This window comes from Podarcis cretensis (assembly GCF_951804945.1).
Source record: "Podarcis cretensis genome assembly, chromosome: 1".
NCBI lineage: Eukaryota > Metazoa > Chordata > Lepidosauria > Squamata > Lacertidae > Podarcis > Podarcis cretensis.
Window position 1 is genome coordinate 60,348,366 of NC_137170.1, and position 22,972 is coordinate 60,371,337.

General features: G+C 44.1%; 1 protein-coding gene and 1 long non-coding RNA gene across 3 annotated transcripts; one reads left to right on the forward strand and one right to left on the reverse strand.

The window, feature by feature from the left end:
- Window positions 1-511: 511 nt before the first annotated feature.
- Window positions 512-2,881, reverse strand: LOC307211411. 2 transcript variants are annotated; one of them, XR_013836423.1, is made up of 2 exons: window positions 2,806-2,881; window positions 512-994 (listed from the first exon to the last, which is right to left on the reverse strand). It is a non-coding gene; the product is annotated as an uncharacterized lncRNA (long non-coding RNA). The 2 variants fall into 2 exon arrangements; XR_013836424.1 differs by lacking the exon at window positions 2,806-2,881 and adding an exon at window positions 1,636-1,725.
- A 206-nt stretch (window positions 2,882-3,087) lies between these two features.
- Window positions 3,088-21,279, forward strand: FGF4 (fibroblast growth factor 4). Its single transcript, XM_079986916.1, has 3 exons — window positions 3,088-4,191; window positions 7,777-7,880; window positions 15,898-21,279. Exons 1-3 carry the CDS (start codon window positions 3,849-3,851, stop codon window positions 16,072-16,074), a joined length of 624 nt encoding a protein of 207 aa, XP_079843042.1. The 5' UTR covers window positions 3,088-3,848; the 3' UTR covers window positions 16,075-21,279.
- The last annotated feature ends 1,693 nt before the right edge of the window (window positions 21,280-22,972 follow it).

The window sequence follows — 22,972 nt, forward strand, 5'->3', positions numbered from 1 at the left end:
AAGGTGACCCAGTCAACTTCATGGTCCAGTGGGGATTGGAACCCTGGTCTACCCAGGTCCTAGTCTGATGCTCTAACCACTAGACCACACTGGCTCTTTAGAAACAGCAGCCCATGTTAGTGGCCATGGTCCCTTCTTATGCTAATGGATCCCCACTTAACACAGCTGATTACATGGGCACCACTTTAAACGGGGAGTTAAAGGGGAATGAAGGAGAACCAAACCATGTTTACTTCTTAATATTTAGAATTTCAAAACAGCAGACATATTTTTTCTTTTTAAAAAAACCATACAAAGAATAAGAACAAATAAAATTCATCACAGCAACAGAAATATATTGATATATTTTAAATATATGTGCACCATTTTGTGCATGGACATTATTTGTATATTCATTTCAGGTATTTATAGACTGCGTAATATTTGGAATGTCTAAGCGGTGTACACAAAACGGCTTTTAAAAAACCTATATAAAGAACACCAACAAAATTCATAGCAGAAACAGAAATAATCTGCATTGGGAGATTTAAACTTTTTAACTCCAGTAATTTTGGGTATGGGCATATTTTGGAGAGTGTTACCTAATCACCGGTCCTGAATGATGAAGAAAAACAACGTAGATCTGAGGCTGAGCCTCATAGCAGTCAGACTAGGGGTGGGAGGCGGGTCGCTTTGTGCTGGGATTTAGCGAATGTCGGCGATTTTCGCACCTAGGTGAGCTGTCATCTGGCTCTGGGCAATTCGCTTTCTCCTCTCGCATCTGTGCTGGACCAGCGGGGAACCTCGCTGGCGTGAAAGGGAGGAAAGCCTACGGGAAGCGAGAAAGGCCTGACTCACTCACTAACACCACGCAGCGCAGCGCAGCGGCCTGTCGTCTGCTGTCCATTCATTCGTTCGTTCATTCATTCAGAATCGCAGAGAACACTTCTGACTCTCCCACCTGTTGCTTCTGAAGGACGAGTCTGGGCTCCCTCCCGAAACACCCTAAGATTACCTGGGAGCAAAAATACCCATTGCTTAATTAGTATAAAACGATCGATTATTATTATTATTATTGCATTGCAACAGTTTGCTTGAATGGTGTTGAGGCAGACAAATAAAAAATTGAATTCCTCTGAATTTACTCGTCGAAGGTGGCATGCTTCTGAATGCCAGTTGCGGGGGAATCACCAGAGGAGAGACACTTCTTGAACCCAGCTCCTGCTTACGGGCTTCCCACGGGCATCTGGGGGGGGGGGGGCTAGATGGGCCACTGGCACGGGCGTAGCCAAGGGGGCAGGGGGGCAGCTGCTCCCCGCCATCAAGTAAAACAATAGAAATATTCAACTAACTGACCAATCACGTCAGTTCTGCCCCCCAGTCCTGGCTATGCCCATGGACACTGTGCTCGTTTTATGTACTGTACTCGCGAAAATGCACGACCAAGGAGGCTCCCCTGAGTTCAGCTGGGCTTACTCGCAGGCCAGGTAAAGGTTGACTCAGGATTGCAGCCTGAGCCTCATTGAGGGCATTGTGGGCGCGGGGGTGGGACGTATACACGCCTAGAATTGCTCTAGGTACGCTGCGTTGTAGCCATCCCTTGAAACCTAAACACCTCCCCCCCCCCCAGGTGAACATGAAAGAAAGAGCTCAAACGCCTCTTGTTTCCAGTGGGACGTTAATGCCCTTTAGAATGAAATCCCATTGACCGTGTAGACGACGCGCGAAATAATTTGTAGAGGTTAGAATGTTCGCGCACTTGGCACTTACAACAGCCCTGTAAGGTAGGCCGGCATTCTGACGTCCACGCGGCTCGCATCCAAGCCACCTCACCCGTTCAAGGCTGAGACTGGGATGCGCATTGGTGCGGTCCACAGCTCACTCTCTTAGCTGTACATCTACTGAATCATTTACCTCTCCAACCCTTGTCTTGCTCCAGAAAGTCCAGGGCGGTAACTTCTACAGACGGGGAAGGCTCGTGTATTTGTTCATTTATTAAAATCATAATATAATAGGATCACAACACAGGAAAGGCAGTCTAGTCCAAACTCTTAATCACTACTCAATGTATGATCGCACGGGAGTATACAAAATCCGGCCTCCAAGAACGCCACGATCAAGGTTACACAATATATATATATATATATATATATATTTATTAACAAGTCACTCCAGAATTAAAACAGTCCGGCTTGCCCACCAGAAACCAAAGGAGGTTCCTCCGGCAATGATGCTGATGGTGTTATTGCGTCATTTTTCGAATATGCTCGAGCTCCGGTTTTGGCAGATCTTAGAATTTAGAAGCGCGTAAATGGAAATATAGTAATAAAAGAATAGTTTCTCCAAATATACGTTCCTCTTCTTCTCAGCGTCTTGAGCGTCCTTCCTTGAAAGTAAAAACCCTCTGAAATTAACAGGGATCCCCTTCCAAGGAAAACGTCTTTGGGCTGGTGCTGCCAGAATAGCATATATATCTATATTCTATATATACATATAGGCAGAAAAATGACTCCAAGGAGCATATATGTAACCAGAGAACAGCTCCTCCATTGGGCTGTCAGCCTGACACTTGAAGAAGCGTCTGTGTAACCTAAAACGACCAGATACCAAAAGTATATTTAAGATACCATTCCAATGTATCCGGGTGATCGCTCGAGAATTTGCCTCCTTGCTCTTCCAAGCTGCTAGAGCGCATTTTTGGGTCCTTAGAGTGCAAGTTTAACCCAAAGTCTGGCCTTCCTCCCCCCCGTTCCCCGCCCTCGGTTTCCCCCAGTTTAAAAGGTCCCGTTCAGATTCTCGTTTTGTCTCCACTGAGCCCTTTAATACCTTCTCTTTTGTGCGCAGAGTTTCCCTTACTAACTTTTCTCAAGTTCGGTTTTCTCAGTGCGTCCAACCTCTCCTTGTTTTGGCCTTTCATGGAGAGTTTTGTTTTGTTTTCTTGGTGGTTGTTGTGTGTTTTTTTGCACACTCTAAAGCAATGTTACTTGGAAACAGCCGAAGCTTAAATTCCACAGACTTCCACAAAGTATGACATTGTTGGAAGGGAGACGGAGGCAGGCGTCTTGGGCATTCTTCTGCGCCTTTGGGGACTCGGACGCGCTTGGCGCGCGCTTGGCAACCAGAAAAGGGAACCGCGGCGGAAAGTGCCCTGTTAACTCTTCTTTCAAAGGGTGTGTGTGGAATCCACTCTTTTTATTAAAAGTGGACTTTTTCTTTTTTTAAAATACTCTCTGCCCTTCTTCGTCTGCCCAGCTCCGCTTGGAAGTGGCGAGTGATGATCATCTCGGGGTGATCACTTCGCGTTCCGCTCAACTCAGCTGCTGCCTCCAGCACTCGGTGGTGATGTAATAGGTGCAAGCGAGGCACATGGATCTATAAATGCCGTGGCTTGAGGGGGGTCAAGGGGCTGATGGCTGAGCAGCCGGACCAGAAGATCCCCACTCGACAGGAGCCCTCTGGGACGGAGATCAAGTTCAGAAGGAGCTGGGGCTAAGTCGATCTCCCCAACGCCCCCACCTCTCTCTCTCTCTCTCTCCACCACGACGTTTCTGCCGGGCGCCCCCTCCCCGGGTCTTCGCCCAGCCCCTTTCCAAGGTGGCTTGCTCTCCCGTGCAACCTGACCAGAGTGTCTCCAGTTCCTTGGGGGACTGAGCTGCCTGGGCTCCCTCTTTGGCACCCTCTCTCTCTCTCTGTCTCTCTCTCGGGCCCTCCCGCCCCCCCCCCCCCCGCTTTCCTCCTGTGATCTCTCCAGTCCGAAGTGGGAAGCTCTCCTCTCTCTCTCTCTCTCTCTCTCTCTCTCTCTCTGGGCGCGCGGAGAGGGTATATTTTTAGAGCGATCGCCTCCCTGCTCGGCACCACGTGTGCTGCCCATGTTGCTCGGAATGACTGGCCCCTCTTCGGCCTGCTTGCCAGTCTTGCTCCTGGGACTGCTGTCGCCTTGGCTGGCCGGGCGCTGCATGCCCGCCTTCGCCCAGCCCCACCAGCCCCACCAGCAGCCCCAGCACAACGACACCCTGGAGTGGCGCTGGGAGACGCTCTTCTCGCGCTCCATGGCCAGGATCCCCGGGGAAAGGAGGGAGCCCAACCGCGACGGCGACTATCTGCTGGGCATCAAGAGGCTCAGGCGTCTCTATTGCAACGTCGGCATTGGTTTCCACATCCAGGTGCTGCCAGACGGCAGGATCAACGGGATCCACAACGAAAACCGGCACAGTAAGTCGCCACCTGCGCCCACCTGGCCAGGGACTGTGGCACTCTCCACGGGCGTGGGATCTGGTCGCTTTGCAAAGCCCCGCCAGCCCATTCCACAATTGCCTTCTGGGGAGTTTTGACGTTCCTTTAACGACAGGGTTAAATCTTACCACTTCGGAGCTCACCGGGCAGTTTTCTCCTGGGACCCGCTGGAGGGTGTGGGAATAATGATCATCTGATGTCATCAGTCCCTTATGTTCCGGTCTGGTCTGGAGCGCATTTTCTTGCATGCAGAGAGGTGGACTCTAGAGGACCCTTGGGGTCTTCTCCACCAGCTCGACAGTTCTGTAATTCTACCTAGAATCGCCCGAGCAAAGGTGCTTAGTCAAGCAATGCAGGGAAAAGGAAGGGAAAGAGGGCAGGGTCTCAGCAAAGCGGGCCTGCGCTGCTTTCGATGCCACCCAGGTGATCAAGTCCCTCAATAGTATTGACCCAGCCTCCCCAAAAGCAAAAGCAAACAGATTCGGAAGCCAGCAACTTCGGAGATGCCTCCGTTAAACTGGTGGAACTAAAGGGCGTTTTATCAGGTTTCTATGGTTAGAAAACACTTCTGCAGACGGGGGAGAAATATGTCAGGTGTGGCGATTTTACTGTGTGTTGCTTCATCGCATTGCGCATATGCAGCAAAACGCATGCATGTGAAGATGATCGCCCCTGTTGATTTGCCATTTTCATGCTGTTTCCCTTATAAATAAGTTTATTCCTTGGGCATTTTGTGTGTTTGGTCCAAGGGAAATTGCAGTTTGTGAAGAGTCTCTTAATGGGATCTGTTAGTCATTTCTACCTCCATACTCAATTTTGAAGGGGGGGGGAATAGTCATATATGGCAGAAGAGTATGATCAAATTATTTCATTTTTAAAGCCATTAGTCCTCATGAATGCATAGGGAAAGTGTTTAAAATACCTAATGCAAAGTGCCAGCTTGGGAACTATTCATTTTATCTTCTGTATAACAGCCCGATGCCATTCAGATGTTTTGGGTTACAACTGCCATCAGCCCCAGCCAGCACAGAGTTTGAGGGGGGGGGCAACAGGTTGGGGATGACTTCTCTATCATTTAGGCAGCTATATATTCTGTGGCTGGCTGAGTTACTCTTGCTCTAGAGTGGGATACGGCAGGACGGCAATCTAAAATGTAAAAAAAAAAACAGCATTCTTAAATTCTGGGTTTGTAAGCTTGGTTGCATTAGGTATTTCAAATGGAGTTCGGTCCCAGAAAATAAACCACTTTGCTCGTCCCCAGCTCTAAGTTCAGGAACTGGTTACACAGAAATAAAAAGTTGCGTCACTCCCACTGTGAACAGAATAAACTGTCTTGAAGCAATTGTTGCATGGGCTCCTAGAAATACTACTATTGATCAAAAGGAATCAGGTGTTTTTCACTGTCCCAGCGGGAAGCCTCCTGGTTTGCAGTGAGACACTGCTCAAATAGCACCCCCCTTCCTTTTGCAAGAGGGTTGCAAATAGTTAATTTGGGATTCCAGATCCCACAGAAGCTCTGCCAAGAAGTTAGGGCAGTCCACTAGGAAAAGCATCTGTTAGTGACTTAACCTCATGGCCCTGTGGCTCTAATTCTAACTACGGTCCAACTGAAACAATAGGACTGGGGAGGAAGGGTTAGAGACAGCAGCATGACAAATGTTTCACATTTCCTGAAACATATTGTTACTTATTTTAACCTGGACGATGTGGGGGATCACTGCCAACCATTAAAACATTAAAACATTAAAACATGCAAACACACATACACACAAACTCTTTAACCATATCCGGGTGCTTTTGTGGTGCTCTGCTGTCAATGAATGGAAGGAGTTTAAAGGAGTTCTGTTCACTTAAGGAATGGAATTGCACAGGACTCCTATACACACTTACCTGGGAGAAAATCCATTCATCTCAATGGGACTGACTTCTGAGCCTGCATGCATAGAGTTGCCAATGTAGACTGATTATTAGGCAGCAAACCTCATCAGGGTCAATCTACACACATGACAACTGCCACAGAGAACCACTTCAAATCAGTCCATGTGCAATGTTTAGCACATGGAAAGTCATTCAGTGTGGCCAACCAGAAGGGGTAGTTTGACCATGTCAACACAGTTCATTCCTTTTCAGATATCTGGGCGATCATGGGGAAAATAATAATGCGTGGTGCATGCAGGAGTAGATGTATATGGGGAGAGGAAGACTAAATTGTGCCCCTGAGTAGAGATTCACCCTACTCTGCTGAAGCATAGTGCCTTAATAAGCGTGTGTGTGTTCAAGGCTGCAAAATGAAGCTTGGCACCCAGAGCGTGATTCCTACTGTCCAGTATTATTGTGTCATTAGCCTGCATCCTTGCTAGATGCTGCCAGCTTCTAGGAGCTGAGCCTCTATCATGTAACGGTCCTTTGCCACCACAACTTTTCCAGTAATTCTCACTCAGTGAGAAAAGCAATTTCTTCTTATTATTAGAAGATTGATCAGTAAATAGATAGATAGATTAGATATAGGCAGTGCTTTTTTCTGAGGGGTACTCAACAGTTTGTAGTACCAGCACTTTTTTTAATGGATATATTAAAAGTTTGGTACTTACTGTAACAACTTCATGGTGAATGCCAGCACCATTTTTCTAGAAAAAGCACTGGATATATTATTATTATTTATTATTATTTATTAAATTTGTAGACAGTCTTAGATGGGACACAGGAGGCGTTGTGGGTTAAACCACAGAGCCTAGGACTTGCCGATCAGAAGGTCAGCGGTTCGAATCCCCGTGAAGGGGTGAGCTCCCGTTGCTTGGTCCCTGCTCCTGCCAACCTAGCAGTTTGAAAGTACGTCAAAGTGCAAGTACATAAATAGGTAGTACTCCGGCGGGAAGGTAAACGGCGTTTCCGTGCACTGCTCTGGTTCGCCAGAAGCGGCTTAGTCATGCTGGCCACATGACCCAGAAGCTGAACACCAGCTCCCTTGGCCAATAAAGCAAGATGAGCACCACAACCCCAGAGTCAGTCACGACTGGACCTAATGGTCAGGGGTCCCTTTACCTTTATACAGTCCTATACCTGTAGATCTTAGGGTGTTCACAACATGAAACCACAATATAAAAAAACAGAAAATACATAATAAAAACAAAAACAAAGACAACACAATAATCCCCCCTTCCACAACATATTTTAGAAGGGTATATACAGTAGACATAGAATTATTAACAGTAGGATGTCCCTCCAACCTCCATTATCACACACTGACAGACACCAAGTTGTACATTCGCATGTTCCACCACACACACAACCATAGGAGAAAATCGCATCAACCTTGCTCTATACAGCTTAGCACATGAGAGTCACCACCAAGTGGGGCAACTGAAAGTATTTTCAACAAAGTGGCAGTATCATATAGAGCAAGCCTACATCTGCACATTAGATTGCTTTAAAGAAACCAAGCCTTTGGATCACAACTCGTTAATTCTAGAGTATCCCAAAGAGATCGAAGGAATTGCTCTGAAGCTGAGCACCTTGAAGATTGCTGAACAAAGTCATCTGTTCACATTTTCCCCCTTCTTACAGGTTTGCTTGAAATCTCTCCTGTGGAAAGAGGAGTGGTGAGCCTCTTTGGTGTTAAAAGTGGACTCTTTGTAGCCATGAACAGTAAAGGCAAACTCTATGGAGCTGTAAGTAGTCTTGAACGTGCTCAACTATGTGTCTTTAACCCCCCCCCCTTTTAAAGTGTTGATGTGTTGTTTTGATGTAAAATGGAGTGCTCCTGAGTCTTGACCCTCTCAAAATATACTGTATTAACATGGAAACCAATGAGAGATACCCAGCTAAGTAATGCTCAGAGCAGAGTAGTCTATTGATTTTAGTGGTTCTGCTCTAAGCAATACGAATATCGAATATCAAACAATAATTCCACACACACCCTTTTATTTGATGAATAACACTTTAAACTGCAGGAAAATCAGCATAGAAATATTTGAACCAATGCATATTTTAATAGTCAGGTTAGCTTACTGAGCAAGTCCCAGTGGCAGTTGTTCAGTTATAAGTGCTTGGGTACCTCCCTTGCCACTGGAATCTTAATGTGCAAGCTTAATGTGCAAAAAATAAAAAATACAGCACCTGGTTATCTTGTTTGGCAAGTTAAAGGGCAATACAAAAAGCTTCAATCTGATAATATAAGGATTTACACATATTTGTTTTTACGAGGCGATAAAAAATAAATTCCAAACTGTGTTCCAGGGACACATTTGTGTGGTGCTATTGCACAAATATATTTAAATAAAATAAAATAAGGATGCAACCCGATATAGAGTACGCTTACCTGGGAGCAGTGCAGGTCCGAAAGTCTGCCACAGGGTCAAAGTAGCAGTAAAGAGAGAGGGCTGTGCTTGCTGTGTCTCGACACCATCTGATGCTCTGGCCTTCCCCCCTTTCAATTAGCCTCTGCTGGAGACTGCATTGAGTGTGACTGCACCAGTCATTCTGATGCAGAGGTCCAGTAGAATTATCTGCCCTCTGAGAAAGCCTGTGTAGGGCAGCAACATGTCATTGGACACCAGTTCCGTGGAGAGCCACAAGCTCCCCAAAGCTACTTGATTTAGAGCATCCAAAACATCACAAAATAGTGAGCAAGCTTTTGAGTTCTCTGGAGTTTTTCTTCAACCTGGGTGTTAGGTAAAATGGGCTCAGGGAAGGAAACATGGGAGAAAGAGCTGGATATGATGTTGGAGTCCCAAAGCCTGCCACTTTAACTAGTCTTAAGATGGAGTGCCAGAAGATTTTGGGATGGGGAACTTGGACTCTGGGTTGGACTCTGAACTCCCAGTCAGCATGGCAAATGGTCAAGGCTGATGGGAGTTGGAATTCAACAACATCAGGAGGACCACAGGCTCCCCATCCTGCTTTAGATAGTCTCAAGGAGCTCCCAGGTCGAAGTTGGTTGTGGAATTGGCGCTGCTCACCCACACCGGTATTTGCAGGGTCTGCTGAACATTGTCATCATCAAATTGCTGGCATTTTAATCTGCATTCCTCCTTACTTCAGAAAATCCAACATGGAAAAACAACTCTCTCTCTCTCTCTCTCTCTGTGTGTGTATATATATATATATATATATATATATATATATATATATATATGGTTACTGGTGGTATGGAAGTTTATGCATGCATTTCCCCTCTGACAGGTACATTGTCACATGTGTAGTGATGTTTCTGTGGCCTCTAATGCTGCGTTCTTACTTCCATTTCTTCCTCATTGAGGAAGCCATTTTGTTTTCAGTGGCCCAAAGGATAGGACCATGCCAGCAATTGCTGGATGCTGAATTCACATTTGAACATTCTAGTTAGGAAGAGCTGCTCTCTCAAGATCTCCATCCAAGACATTACCTTGCAGCTGGTAACGTAGCACATACATCATGCTATAATGATAATAATATTGATTGTAATGATATTAATAATAATTCTTTGGAATGCTTGAGCAGTCAACATTATTCAAGCAAGTAAGCAAACAAACAATGGGAAACGGATATTCTACCACCATCCCTTGACAGCACAAGCCTTCAATTTGTCTATCCACATGATAACTAAGTCAGGCAACATTTGCTCTTGTGCACTAAGTGGCAATTTTTGGTGCATATTCACAGGTACAGAAATACATGTGTGCATGCCCAGTATTGAAGATGGCTATGGATATATTCGCCTGCCAACCTAGCAGTTCGAAAGCACCTCCGGGTGCAAGTAGATAAATAGGGACCGCTTACCAGCGGGAAGGTAAACGGCGTTTCCGTGTGCGGCTCTGGCTCTGGCCAGATGCAGCTTTGTCACGCTGGCCACGTGACCCGGAAGTGTCTCCGGACAGCGCTGGCCCCTGGCCTCTTAAGTGAGATGGGCGCACAACCCCAGAGTCTGTCAAGACTGGCCCGTACGGGCAGGGGTACCTTTACCTTTACCTTTATGGATATATTGCATTATGGTCAACCCACTAATTTGGATGGCAAGCAGTGGAATAGCAATGAAGATCTATGACTGGAAAAATGGAAATGTGTTGAAGCTAACCAAACACACACAGAGAACAATTGGATCTGAATGATCCAGTTGTAGTCTGGAAGCAATCCCAGTCTGGAAGCACCAAGCACCATTAATTAGCTAAGTCCCAGCAAAGTTCAAAAGAGCTTTCCTCTTGCACAAGGAGCTGCTGAAACTAAGAAGCAAGAAGTGCTGCTTCCTATATTTTGAAAATATAAAATCTAGCAATGGCTCAGACCTATCTCCAGCACAGATTCAGTCCCTTGTAAGGTGAAGTTTGGTTTCCAATTTTAATTTAAAAAGAACATGTATTTGAGTTATCTAAAGTAGGGGAAACACATTGTGCCGCAATCTGATGAGCAATTGCACCATTTGCTTATTGGCCATTGTTTGAAAAAGGGATAAAGCAAATCAGTAAATGATATTCAGACTTCAGATACACAAATATTCATCTGATCTTCTGGAGAAGGATTTAGTTGTTTGTATCTGCATTTTTACAAAAAAAAAGTTTTACAAAAAACACACAAACAAACCATACACAATCTTGAGAACAAATAGCCAAAGGCATTTCATTTCTTGAGGCCCACTTGGTTACTAAAAATAATGCAAGTCATGTTTATGGTCATTTCCAGCTGTCCTTCTCTTGTGGCCTCACTGTTTGTCTAAGCTCGTGTGAGCAGGGCTTTCAGTCCAATGATTCCGCAACGGGATCACTTTTGCATTGACTTGTCCTAAAGAGCTATGGATGCAAAAGGCTCAAGGCTTTCTTTGCAAAAGTCTTTAACCTTGGACTTCTTCTCACTTTGGGAGATATAATTGAGTGTGACGCTTCCTTTTGTTTTCTGCGTCTACAGAGATTTGTCACCAATTATCTTTTCCCTTCTGCAGTATTATAACATTTTTGTGTGTTTGAGCAAAGGCTGCATCCTTTGCTCTACATCTCAGAAAAAGCCCTTAGAGCAGCTCTGCAGCAGCGGCAGCTCAAAGGCCTTTCTATTCCTTCTACCAGGGCTCAAAGGCAGGAAACCCTTTCCACTGTTGCTCCCCAGCAGCTGGGATTCAGTGGGTTACTGATTCCAGAAATTCCTCATAGCCATCATGGCTTGTGACTATTGATAGCCTGGTCTTTCATGAATGTCTCATTCTCCTTCAAAAGCAATCTAAACCAGTGGCCATGATCACCACGTCTTTGTGCTACTACATGCCATATAAGAACATTTGAGTATAAAATGTCCAAACCACAGTCCACAACACCCTAGTTCCAGTTGGAGAAAGTAGTTTGTGGATTACTGGAGTCCACAAGGCCCTTGAGATGCCACACTTGCATTTACGTAGCGTATTGAGCGATGGCATATGTAGTCTTTGTGTTGTAGTATAAAAGTCTACATGCAGAGAAGATGCAGGTCAGTGGAGACTTGGAACAGTGCAAGATCTTTTCTTGCAGTGTCTCTGAGAAAAAGCCCAAGCCTTGGGCTTGTAATGTATCCTCTAGCTGTGATGTTGCTATTTGCAACATTTGCAAAAGTCAAGATCAGCTCAAGATTAGCAAAGTAGAGGGGAGAAGTAGTGAACTTAATGTGAAAGCTCAGAAGGTCTGTGTTCCAGTGACCAGGGATCTTGATTTCCCAGGAGATGGGGCAAAACCAAACAATGGACAAGGCTTAGAATTGTGTACCTGTCAGTAACTCTGTCTAGCTTCCTGTTTTACTATATCTTCCCATTAGATTTAGTCATTTTCCTCATCAGTGTGCTGTTCTGAACTTCAACAACTCTTTGCAATTTGCTTGGCGGATTCCCATCAGTTTCAGAAAATCTGTTTCTAATAAACCAACAGTTCTGACTTTGACCCTTGGATGGTGATCAGCATTCTATGATGGAGATACATGGGTGTTTTCCCCCTCCCCCCTCCCCCCCAGCACTGGCTATTCCATATATGTTTTTTAACCTGGGAAAACACCATTCTCTTTCACTCCCTACCCGAGATAGTGCATCGATACAATAAAGATTGCACTGTGGAATGTGGTAGTGCAGGTATCATTGGGGCACGTATCAGATTTTGCCTGCGATATGTATGGAGATGAGCCCCACGACTCTATCTCTATGCCATTTTGTAACTTTGAAACGCCCTATTTCAGCAAGCCACAAAGCAGCTTTATTTAGGAAGAATGCTGGGAACACAAGCAAAACTCTCCCTGCCCCTCTCCCACCCTTGCCTCGTTATACAACCCTTTTAGCTTACTCCTCCGGGGCTGAGAATTCCCCCTCTCTAGTACTAGAGTGCATAACTCCCCTGATAAAAATCTCCCTTCGAGTCCAATCTCCCTTCTTCGAAACATCCTTAATGTAATGGAAAGATGTCTCCCTCCCACTTCATTTTTAAGGCAGCTGCCTGAGGATTTTCCATGCATGTACAGATCCTAGAGGGTTTACAGTTGCAAGTGTAAGAGGAGACTTTTCCCTGCAGTTGAGTGCATGCACCCACATGCTTCAAGCAGCCAATTCATTTAGTTTAGAGTGTGTGTGTGTGTGTGTGTGTGTGTAGCGTTCAGCTATGCACTACTCAGAGTAGACCCATTTAAATTAGTAGACCTAACTTAATCATGTTTCATAATTTCAATACATCACTCAGAGTAAATCTTAGTTGACTTTGACCCATAGATTGCTGAGATGAGGCTGGAGGTCTGACTGGCCAAACAGTTAGAGAGCAGATTCCGTGGTGGAATCACTGTTGGGGTAGATATCCCTGGAATCATTATTGCGGTGGATTTCTGAGGTGGATACTGAGATCTACCCCCAATGTGGGTCAGAAGATAGCGGAGGCTATTTGCAGTTTGTACTGTGCTGCTGGATGGAGACATGCTACTGGAAAGCATTACGTACTAGCAGCTGAAAGACCATGCCAGTATCCTTAACTGCAGGTGGACTTGATGCTGTGTTTGTGCACCAAGCACAGATGAATCATTTTGTAAACCCGTATGAAGCATACAGGTAGGAATGCAGGCACCTGAAGATATCCAGGTGCTGAGTCCCAGTGGTGGTGGTTTGTGTGAGCAGATATGTAAGAAGCATTTCCAGGGGGAGGGAGAAGGTGTACATTGCAGTAGGCATTGGGGTGGGCAGCTTCTGCCAACACTGTATTACCTATGCTAGTGCTTTGTTAAGGCCAAAAGTCCAGAAATGGATCTCCTAGGTCTGGAGTGCCACCGATAAGAAATTGAAAAGTTTGGAGACAATGTAGATTTTTATTTTGCTGCTTCTAACCATTTCAAAAAACCAGCGTGAAGTGAGACGCTGGGCTGTGCACCAAACAAAAGATTCAGTACAACCTACAGTTTGGCACATTGGAAAATTGCCCAATTTGATCTCAAACGCTTTGAAGGCTGCCCCATTTGACTTGGGTCTGAATTTGAATTCCTATTGAGAAAAAAATGAAGTGTCAGGCCTCTCCCATTAAGGGGATTTTTAAAAATGGCTGTAGCCTTTCCCTTTTGACAAAATTGGGTGAAAGTTTCATGCACCGTGTGTCTTTTATATGAATAAGGCCTTGCAGAAAAATAGGTCTAGAGGATTGTTTTGTTGTTGTTGTTCTGGACACCTTTACTTTTTGTTTTTAATGGAACTGTCCATATATCTTCTCTATATTTGTTGGCAGAATTGGGTAAAATTTGCAGGCAAGGTTATAATAATTTTATTATAATTTATTATTTCTACACCCAGCCACTCTGGGCGGCTTCCAACAGAACCTTAAAAACAGAATAAAACTTCAAAAAATGAAAAACCTCCCTAAACAAGGCTGCCTTCAGATGTCTTCTAAAAGTTGGATAAAGTTGGATAGTTGTTTATTTCCTTGACATCTGATGGGAGGGCATTCCATAGGGTGGGAGCCACTACCGAGAAGGCCCTCTGCCTGGTTGCACCTTACAGTGGGGTAGGAGAACTGGGGGGGTGGATCCCCTTTTATTTTGTGGGCAATTTGCGTAAAAGTAATGTATGTTATTCAGTGCTCTCATATAAGAAAACTGACAAATTACAGGAAATCAGGTCTGGGGTGCATGTGCTAGGTGCATGTAAAAATTGTTGTTTTTTTAAGGGGGAGAGAGAGGAGCAAACCTGTTTCCCTCCCTGTGGTTTTGTAGGCCATAAGATTAGTATGAAAATGGCATTTATCATAGCAGTGCCACCAGGAAAGTAAGATGTAACATTTCAGAAGGATGGGTGCTGGGGCTACAGAGTTACAAAGAATGGGAAGACAAACAGCTTCACGTCTGCATTCTTTTTAATTGGCACAAAAGATCTCAGAAATACAGATTTGACAGGCATGGATTGTGGACTGTGCGTCTCTCCCAGGCCACACCCCTCACTTCCCCTGCTCTGTGTTCTCCTTTAGTACTTTTTCTGGCTGGAATGGTCCCTTAAACTGTGATAATGTGATGGAGGGGGGGTGTATGCATGCATGCGAAATCCTCTGGTTTTTGTGTGGTTGCAATGTAGCCTATTGTTGCTCCATCCACTTTTGCATATGACCACACCCACCACTGGCACGCAGCATTCAGAAGGGAATCCACAGCAGACCTAGAGCATTTGCCATCCCTGTGCATGGATTTAGGTACCCACTCTTATCCTGTTTTCTCTGATCTATCATGTGGGTGAATATGCCATTAGGGCAGGCTGCTCATGAGTGGCTTGTGGATCTCAGAGGACTGAGCCTGATTGAATGTGTCCAAGACACATCAATAAAATCTCCATGTGGAAGTGCTCCTAATCTAGGCATGGATTATTTGTGTTCATTCATAAATCTGTTCTGTCCAATTTCCTTGTGAATCTGCATATGTTTTTAAAACTCCTTTAAAAAACTGCACTGTTAAAAGTATTTCCCCCTCAGTATCTACAATTTTTTGTACATATTTCATTTGAAAAATACATATTTTCTGTATTACAACCTAAAATACACATTTCATTTGCATATTGGTACTTGTTGTTTTTTTTGACCCAAGAATTGTATTTCAAACTTCAGAAAAATGCAGAAACCACAGTGCCCCTATCATGTAATGTTTAAAAATGGTGGTGGGGTGAAATTCTTGAGCAGCCCTCCAAGCGTGATTCAATGCCTGTGGTTTTTTTTTAAAAAAATAAATAAATCATGATCTCTGTCTCAAAAGGGCAATTTGAAGCCTCGGTTGTACAGTATGATACACTTGAAAGGAAAACTAGAAAAAAAGTCAGCTGCTGAGGTGTATCGTCCCTGCACCTGTTCTACAAAACAAACAAATCTTTTCTACATCTAAGTCCCTGTTCTGCAAGAAAGAGCTTGTGGTCTCTGTGGCTCACAGGAAATATTAATGAACGCAAAATGGAGCATCAAATACCACTTGTGTGAAGTTAATTTTCTGTCTGCTGTGCAGCTATGTGAAGGCACAAGAGTCCTCCCCCCCCCCCCGAAAAAGTTGGCAACCTCTAAATTCTCCCGTCAAATACTTTGAGAAATATATTATTCTTGAAAAGTGGTATACAGGTGTGCTAAGAGAAATATAATAGCATATTTATTTAATTTTGTAGACCGCTTTGTTTTTCAGCAGAAATCTCTGACTTCTGATCCCTAACAGAAAACTTCCATCGTTCTCTCTCCCTCCCTCCCTCCCTCTACCCCCAAATTCTCATTTCAGAATCATTTCAATGATGAGTGCAAATTCAAAGAGATCCTGCTGCCCAACAACTACAACGCCTACGAATCCCAGATCTACCCCGGGATGTACATAGCCCTGAGCAAAAATGGACGAACAAAGAAAGGCAGCAAAGTCTCTCCCACCATGACAGTGACACATTTTCTTCCTAGGATCTGAGCGCTTGTCCCTTCAGACTTAACCTCAGGGAAGTGGGGAGGAGGCGAGAGACCCGAGAGGCGGAGGAGGGGAAACCTATGGTGCACTTTTCTTGTAAGAGTTTTATGCAAGAGTAGATGTAAGATATTTAAATTATTTAATTCTGTATATATTGACAGAAAGTTATTTATAGTTCTGATTTTTAAAAAAGAAATTCCTTTAAAAAAAAAGACAAAAAAAGCATAAAATAAAATCCTCCGACTTAAGCTATTCATTGCACAATGCAACGACAGAGGACTCTTTTGCATTGTGGCTTATTTTACTTTGTTTTGGGTAAGTTATCACAGGTGTGCTGCTATTATGTGTTGTTGTTTTTTAAAACGTGAAATCCGATTCCTATATTTACAATGTTTTGCACTGTTCTCTGTGTTGTACAGTGTTGGCTAGTGAACATGAGTTTTTTGTTTTGTTTTGTTTCTTTAAAGAAACCAATGATAACTGCCAGGTAAGGTCTTTAGTCTTTGAAGAATGAGTGGGCAAAACCTCCCTCTTGTTCTGATGCCAGCTTGTTGCAAGCAATGCACAATGTCTGACCTCCTTTTGTGCAGCATTGCTGTTTCATTGAAATGGTATCAGTTTACTTCTGGTGCAGAAAGTGCAGTGTTGAAGTACCACCCTGAAAAGCTGTTTTTAGATCTGCTGCTGCTGAACTCTGAACTTCCCTGCAGTCAATCTCTTCGGAGCCCCTGAGACGCGATTCACCAAGTAATATGGGAGAATGACTCTTTTGAACTAACATGGAGGCTGCTCAGCAGCAGTGCTTGGTGAATTGTTCCCTTAGCAGACAACTCTTAAACTCTTAAAAATTTCCAGGAATATTATTCTATTTTAACTTTAAAAACAAAAAACTGGACAAAAGCAAACCTTTTGACCCATCAGTAACTGTCCTCACTTTCTTTCCTCCATAAAGGTTCACACTGTGTGAAATCAGTAGGCCACAATTAATTAGTAACATTTAATTTAAATGTGATAACTCTATCCCTCTTCTCTGCCAAATGCATAATTCTGGCAATGTCTGAAGAGCATGTCATCAAAAAAGATCTCTCTCTCTCTCTCTCTCTCTCTCTCTCTCTGATATGGCCAGATGACTGAAGTTTCTCTACATCCTTATTGATGTATTGTTCCTCTACTTCCTTATTGATGTATTGTTTTTAATGCAATATTTAGAAGGAGAAAATGTGCTGCTGCCTTTAAGGCTGCAATCCATAACCCACTACAGTATGTCTAAGTTACCTTAGAGCACACTGCTGTAACAGAAACTGGCTTTGATGCTCTGGTTGGTAGCTGTGCTTGCTGCAAAGTGATCATCTGAGTGATCGCCAGAGATGCATGAAGGCAGTCCCTCGCTGGGAAAGGGCCTGTTAGTGGTACGCTTTGGAGATGAGTCATTCCAGTGATCGCCGGCACTGCTAGCAGCTGGAGATACAGCTCTCCTACTTTCTGGCATAGCAATAGCCGATTATCCTGGACCTCCGTAATTTTGTGAGAAAGCCTTGCCCGTGGATGGCAGCTTTCAGAAGCCAGGATCACAGGGCTGCTTCTGGGGAGGCCAAAATCTGCTGAGAGTACAGTCAGGATATGGCAGCTGAAGGGCTCTGGGATATGGTGGAAGCCTTGCTGCACTAGCAGGACCTGGATTATGTCTTTGCTCCTGGACCAATCTGGTGCAAATGCATGAATACGCTGGCACATCTCAACGCTGGCATATCTGTTTTGCAGGTGCATCAAGATGTGGGAAGGGAAATGGGTGGGGCAGAACAGATGCAGATGTAGAGCCAAACTGCCTCCAATGACAGTGCAGCTTTGCACCAGCTGTAGAGTGGGCATAAGGAAAATCCCATACTGAGGATGAAAAGGAGAGAGAGAAAACTAACCCCCCCTCTCTTGCCCCCGGCATGATGGAGTAAAGGATATGGTGCATTGCTCCAGCATCAGTGCTCCCACAGCATCAATGGACTATAGGATTGCTCTGCCTGTTTGTTACATAGGCTTATCCCTGTGCAGTTGACCTACTGTGATGTAAATGGCTTATGGGTTGCAGCCTTAGGATTTCATTCCCTGACATAACTGATTCATGTCTACCTCACTCATTCTTGAAGCCAGTTTCCTAACACAGTTTGCATGGAAGGTGCATACATTTCTCTCTCTCATACCCCCCCCCTCCCTGTTCATTCAGTGTTGTAATTCCCCTGTGGAAGGGGGCCTCCAAAATCCCCCACTCCCTATGTAGCCAGAAGTATTCCAGATAGTGCTGGTTGCATCCAATTTGAGCCTTGTCACGTTTGCGCTATCTTTACCCAGTGATTTACTTTTAGTAAGGATAATCATGGTGAAAATATTTGCAGACAGCTGTCAGGCTGCAGCACTATATGGCCATCCAGTAACCCTATATTTTTCTTTATATATTTTGTGAATGTAAACCATGTCTTTAAAGCAAAGAATGAGCAGGCAGGTTTAAGAATGATGGCGGGGGATGGAGAGGCGGAGAAAAGGAAAGTCTAAAACTTCTACTAAGTTTTGAGCTGATTGGTTGTCTTTTTTAAATAGAAGTGAAACTTTGAAAGCAATATACAAAGTTCTTGGAAACAACAGCTAGGAAGCCTTAGCAATAGCTCACACGGTTCTGACTTGAGAGCTGCAGCCCCAGCAAATTGAGGGTTATGATGAGGCATCATTCTAGTTGCTGCAGAAGAGCAATATCACAAATGCAATATTATGCTGCTGTTACTGCAGGCAGCCTTGCTGCCACAGAGATTTATGATGAGAGTGGGCAAGCTGATGCCCTCAATCACTTTGTCTAGATAGGGCTGCTTTAGACCACAATCTGGAAACTATTCCCATTACTTTAGTGGGGTTTCTTTTGAGTATATATGCAAATGTCTTTAATCTATAGCCTAACAGTAGCTTTCTACGGCTTCAGATAGAGGTCTATCCCATCATCTGCTATTCAATCCTTGTAACTGGAAAAAGTCAGGGATTGAACTTGGAACCTTCTGTATGCAAAGCAAGCGATGATCCTGGCCCACCAAGTCTCAAGGGTGGATCAAAATGGCTGAGCTTGAGCCATTGTCCCCTTTTCAGGTGGCAAATCAGGTGTGGCCATATTGGGGGGATTTGGGGGGATTTTTCAGTTTGAGACATTTGTGTTTGGGGCGGGGGAGGTTGCTGTCTTCCCGTTTCTTTTGTAACTTTGAAAATCTGCTGGGAGGGAGGGATGGTGGCAGCCAGAGCCCAGATTTTGTCTTTAAGGTAACCAAGTTTTGTTACCCAAACTTGGTGAAATTCGTGGAGAAGGGCTGTAGTTTAACATTCAAACATTTGCTTTGCATGCATAAGGTTCCAGGTTCAGTCCCTGACATTTCCATGCAGGGCTGGAAACAGCTCCTGTCTGAAACTCTGGAGAGCTGTTGCCATTCAGAGCAGGCATCCTGAGCTAGATAGACCTTCTTAGCAGGAGAAGATAAGGCAGCTTTCTAGCCAGCTTGTTTAAATGCTGGTCAGTATCAAACCATGTCTGATAAACTTGACTTGCTGACTACTTGTAGTAAGCTAACCAAGTTCAGACACTGCAGGGCATTCTGCTTAGTTTAAAAGTGAAAGTGAAAGCTCCTCCTGTTCTGCTGATAGCCACAGAAAGCCAAGCTGGGAGCCTTCAAGCCTGGGGCTCATATAAGCTCATGCCTGTGCACGTAACAGTAAACTGTAACTGGTGCCATGGACATAGCCAAGAGGGGCAGCTGTCCCCCCCATCAATACAAATCAATTAAATGACATAGCAAACTGAGGTTCTCCCCCACCCCACCCAAAAAATCCTAGCCACAATCATGGTGCTACATTAAAAAAACAAAAAACACCACCACCTTATGTCCTGGAGTCATGTGTGTATCATCAAAATACCAAGGCTGCAGAAATTCATCTTTCATTTCATTTTCTTTTCTTTTTTTTACATTCCTGTATATTACTAGAGTTACACATACATGAACCATACTGTGCTTATGAATGACTTGCATAGATACTGTAATTAATGGATGATATTGAAGAATAAAGCTACTCATAGGTATTGTTGGAAGCTAATTCAGAATTTGGGGAGTATGGAAGATGAACTTCCCTGGTCTGAAACACACACACCCCAATTAGAAGGTGAGGCCAGACCCCTCCAAAGTTGGGTCTGGCACAACATGGGATTCCCAATCCCCATTGCTAGCCAGTTCTCTCTCAAAACCATTTACCCTCTCCAGTTCCTCTCAAAACAACCTTACCCTTGAGAAAAGGGAGGGGGTAACCACAGTGGCAATGGGCAATTTTATGTTTTGTACTTAATGCTCTTGCATTAAGTGTGTGTTACTTTGCTCCAGAAATGTGGTAAGCCAGCCCTACTGTGTTTGGAAGCAAAAGATTAGTTTCCCATTTCCTATTTTCCCCCGGGGATAACTTGGAAATAACCAAAGGGGCTTCCCCAAGCATTATTTGAGAAAGCTGGGACAAAACCAGCTGATTCTAAACAGAGCCAATGGGAGTATTCCATCAGTGCGATCAGAATATAGCTGGACCAGGGTTTCATTAAACATAGGATGGGAAACCTGTGGCTCTCTTGATGTTGTTGGACCACACTTTCCATCATCTCTGGCCATTTTCCATGCCAGCTGGGGCTGAAAGGAGTCTGACAAAACCTGGAAGACCACAGATTCTCCCATTCTCCAAACCACCTTGCTTCTGTTTATTTTATCCTAAGTGAAATAAGCTCTTGGCATCATGGGATGCTAAAGTGTTTCTGTGCAGTCTGAGGTATTTCTGTATCCTTCCTCTCTCTCTCTCTCCTCTTTTCCTCTCACATGTGGGTATTTGCATTTGTAACCATCATGACTACTATCTGGAAGCTCAAGTATTTTTGTTTCCAAAGTCAAAGCAACTGGAAGCATTGGCTTTTCCTAAACCCATTGGGTGTAGACAGTTCTCCTTCAGTGTTCCTTTTGACTTCCTTTCAGTGCTCAGCTGACAGCCTCACCCTTGGTGTACTCAGAGGTAGTTTATATTGTAGTGTTCAGATAATGTTGTAAAACTTTGATATCAATGTTACATGGTACAAGCTTTCACCATTTACCAGATCTGTCTGTAGTTTTATACAGGTGTTGTTTAATATTGTGGTGTATGTGCTGTGCACATTTAAATGCATAATAAATAGATAAATGTTTACAACGAGCATGGTGCACTGGCTGAAATTATTTCAAATGCCATTGTGTCCACAGGTAGAAAACAAAAGTACTATATCCCCCCCCCTTTTAATAGTATAATAAAGTACTGTATAATAAAATGACTACTTCACTTACAGCACAAATTGAAGCATTTTTTTATGCAGAATCAAGTCCTGCTGTGTCCATTTGAACTTACTTCCTAATCCTAAACATGCTTACTGAGGATCACATTCCATTGAACATAGTGTGGCTTTCTTTGGAGTAAGCATGTGTAGGCTCGGGTTACTAATCATTTATTAAGTGACTAACAGTTCAGGCCTATGCTTCCTTACACAGAAATGAGTTCCACTCTGTTCAATGGAAGTTTACTTCCTGATAAGTGTGTCCCTTTACCAGGAATAGCTGGTAGAGCCAGTGTGGTGTAGTGGTTAAGAGCGGTAGTCACGTAATCTGGGGAACCGGGTTCGTGTCTCCGCTCCTCCACATGCAGCTGCTGGGTGACCTTGGGGCAGTCACACTTCTTTGAAGACTCTCAGCCCCACTCACCTCACAGAGTGTTTGTTGTGGGGGAGGAAGGGAAAAGGAGATTGTTAGCCGCTTTGAGACTCCTGAAGGGGAGTGAAAGGCGGGATATCAAATCCAAACTCTTCTTCTTCTTCTTCTTCAATTACACTCCCCAATAGTGCAATCTTATGCATGCCTATTCAGCACTAAGTCCTCTTGGCCTGGTTTGCACATCAGATGAAACTATTGTTAAAAAACAATCTGTGGTTTAATGTGAACATCCTGCATGCTGGTGCATGCTAATAATAAGTTATTGCTCCGTTCTACTCCCAGTCCTGCTGCAGCACCAGGAAACCAGTCGGAGTTCGGCTTGTCTTGATATATGTCCAAACCCAAGTTTTGACCCACAAGCAGTAACCAAGGTTTGTTCTTTGCTTGCTGCTCATGGTTTAAAGGAGACAACAATAAATGAAAAACAACAACACACACACACATATATATGCAAATAAAATAACAATAACAATAACAATAACAATAACAATAACAATAACAATAATAATAATAATAGTTCACAGCAAAGACCTTCACACAAACGTTTCGTCTTGAACTGTCTGGTCTGCACATTGAATCAGGATTTCTATCTAGACCTCCTTTCTGAGAGGAGAGGAAGACAAAGCAGGGAGAAATGGTCTCTCTTCCGAGCTACTTTGAGTGACAGTAAGCAGATGCAGGCTGCAGGCATGGGATGCGGTGTGGCCCTAGCAGGTTGGATGTACAAAACAGATGCACTGACCTGTTGTAAATATCTGGTGCTGACAAGCATTTCGCCTTTAACCGAATTGTATGAGCGACCAAGCTGGGTTGAGGATTTTATGTCACATATAGGCCACCCGTGATGAATGCTTGAGGCTTAGGCAAAAATATATGAGCTGTGCTGTAGCCTTCCCATCAGCTCAATCCCAGCAGATGCATATGGCCAAGCACTTCACAGAAGAGAGTGACACAAGGCAATTGGTCGATATGTGTCTCAAGTTATCTTGTAAGGGACTCCCATAGCTCCTCTTTTGTGGACAATAGTGCAAGAGCTTCCCAATAATGTAAAGCAAAGGAGAGGGAAGACAGAATTCGCCATGGAGTGCAGAGTTGATGATTGCAGCATTGTG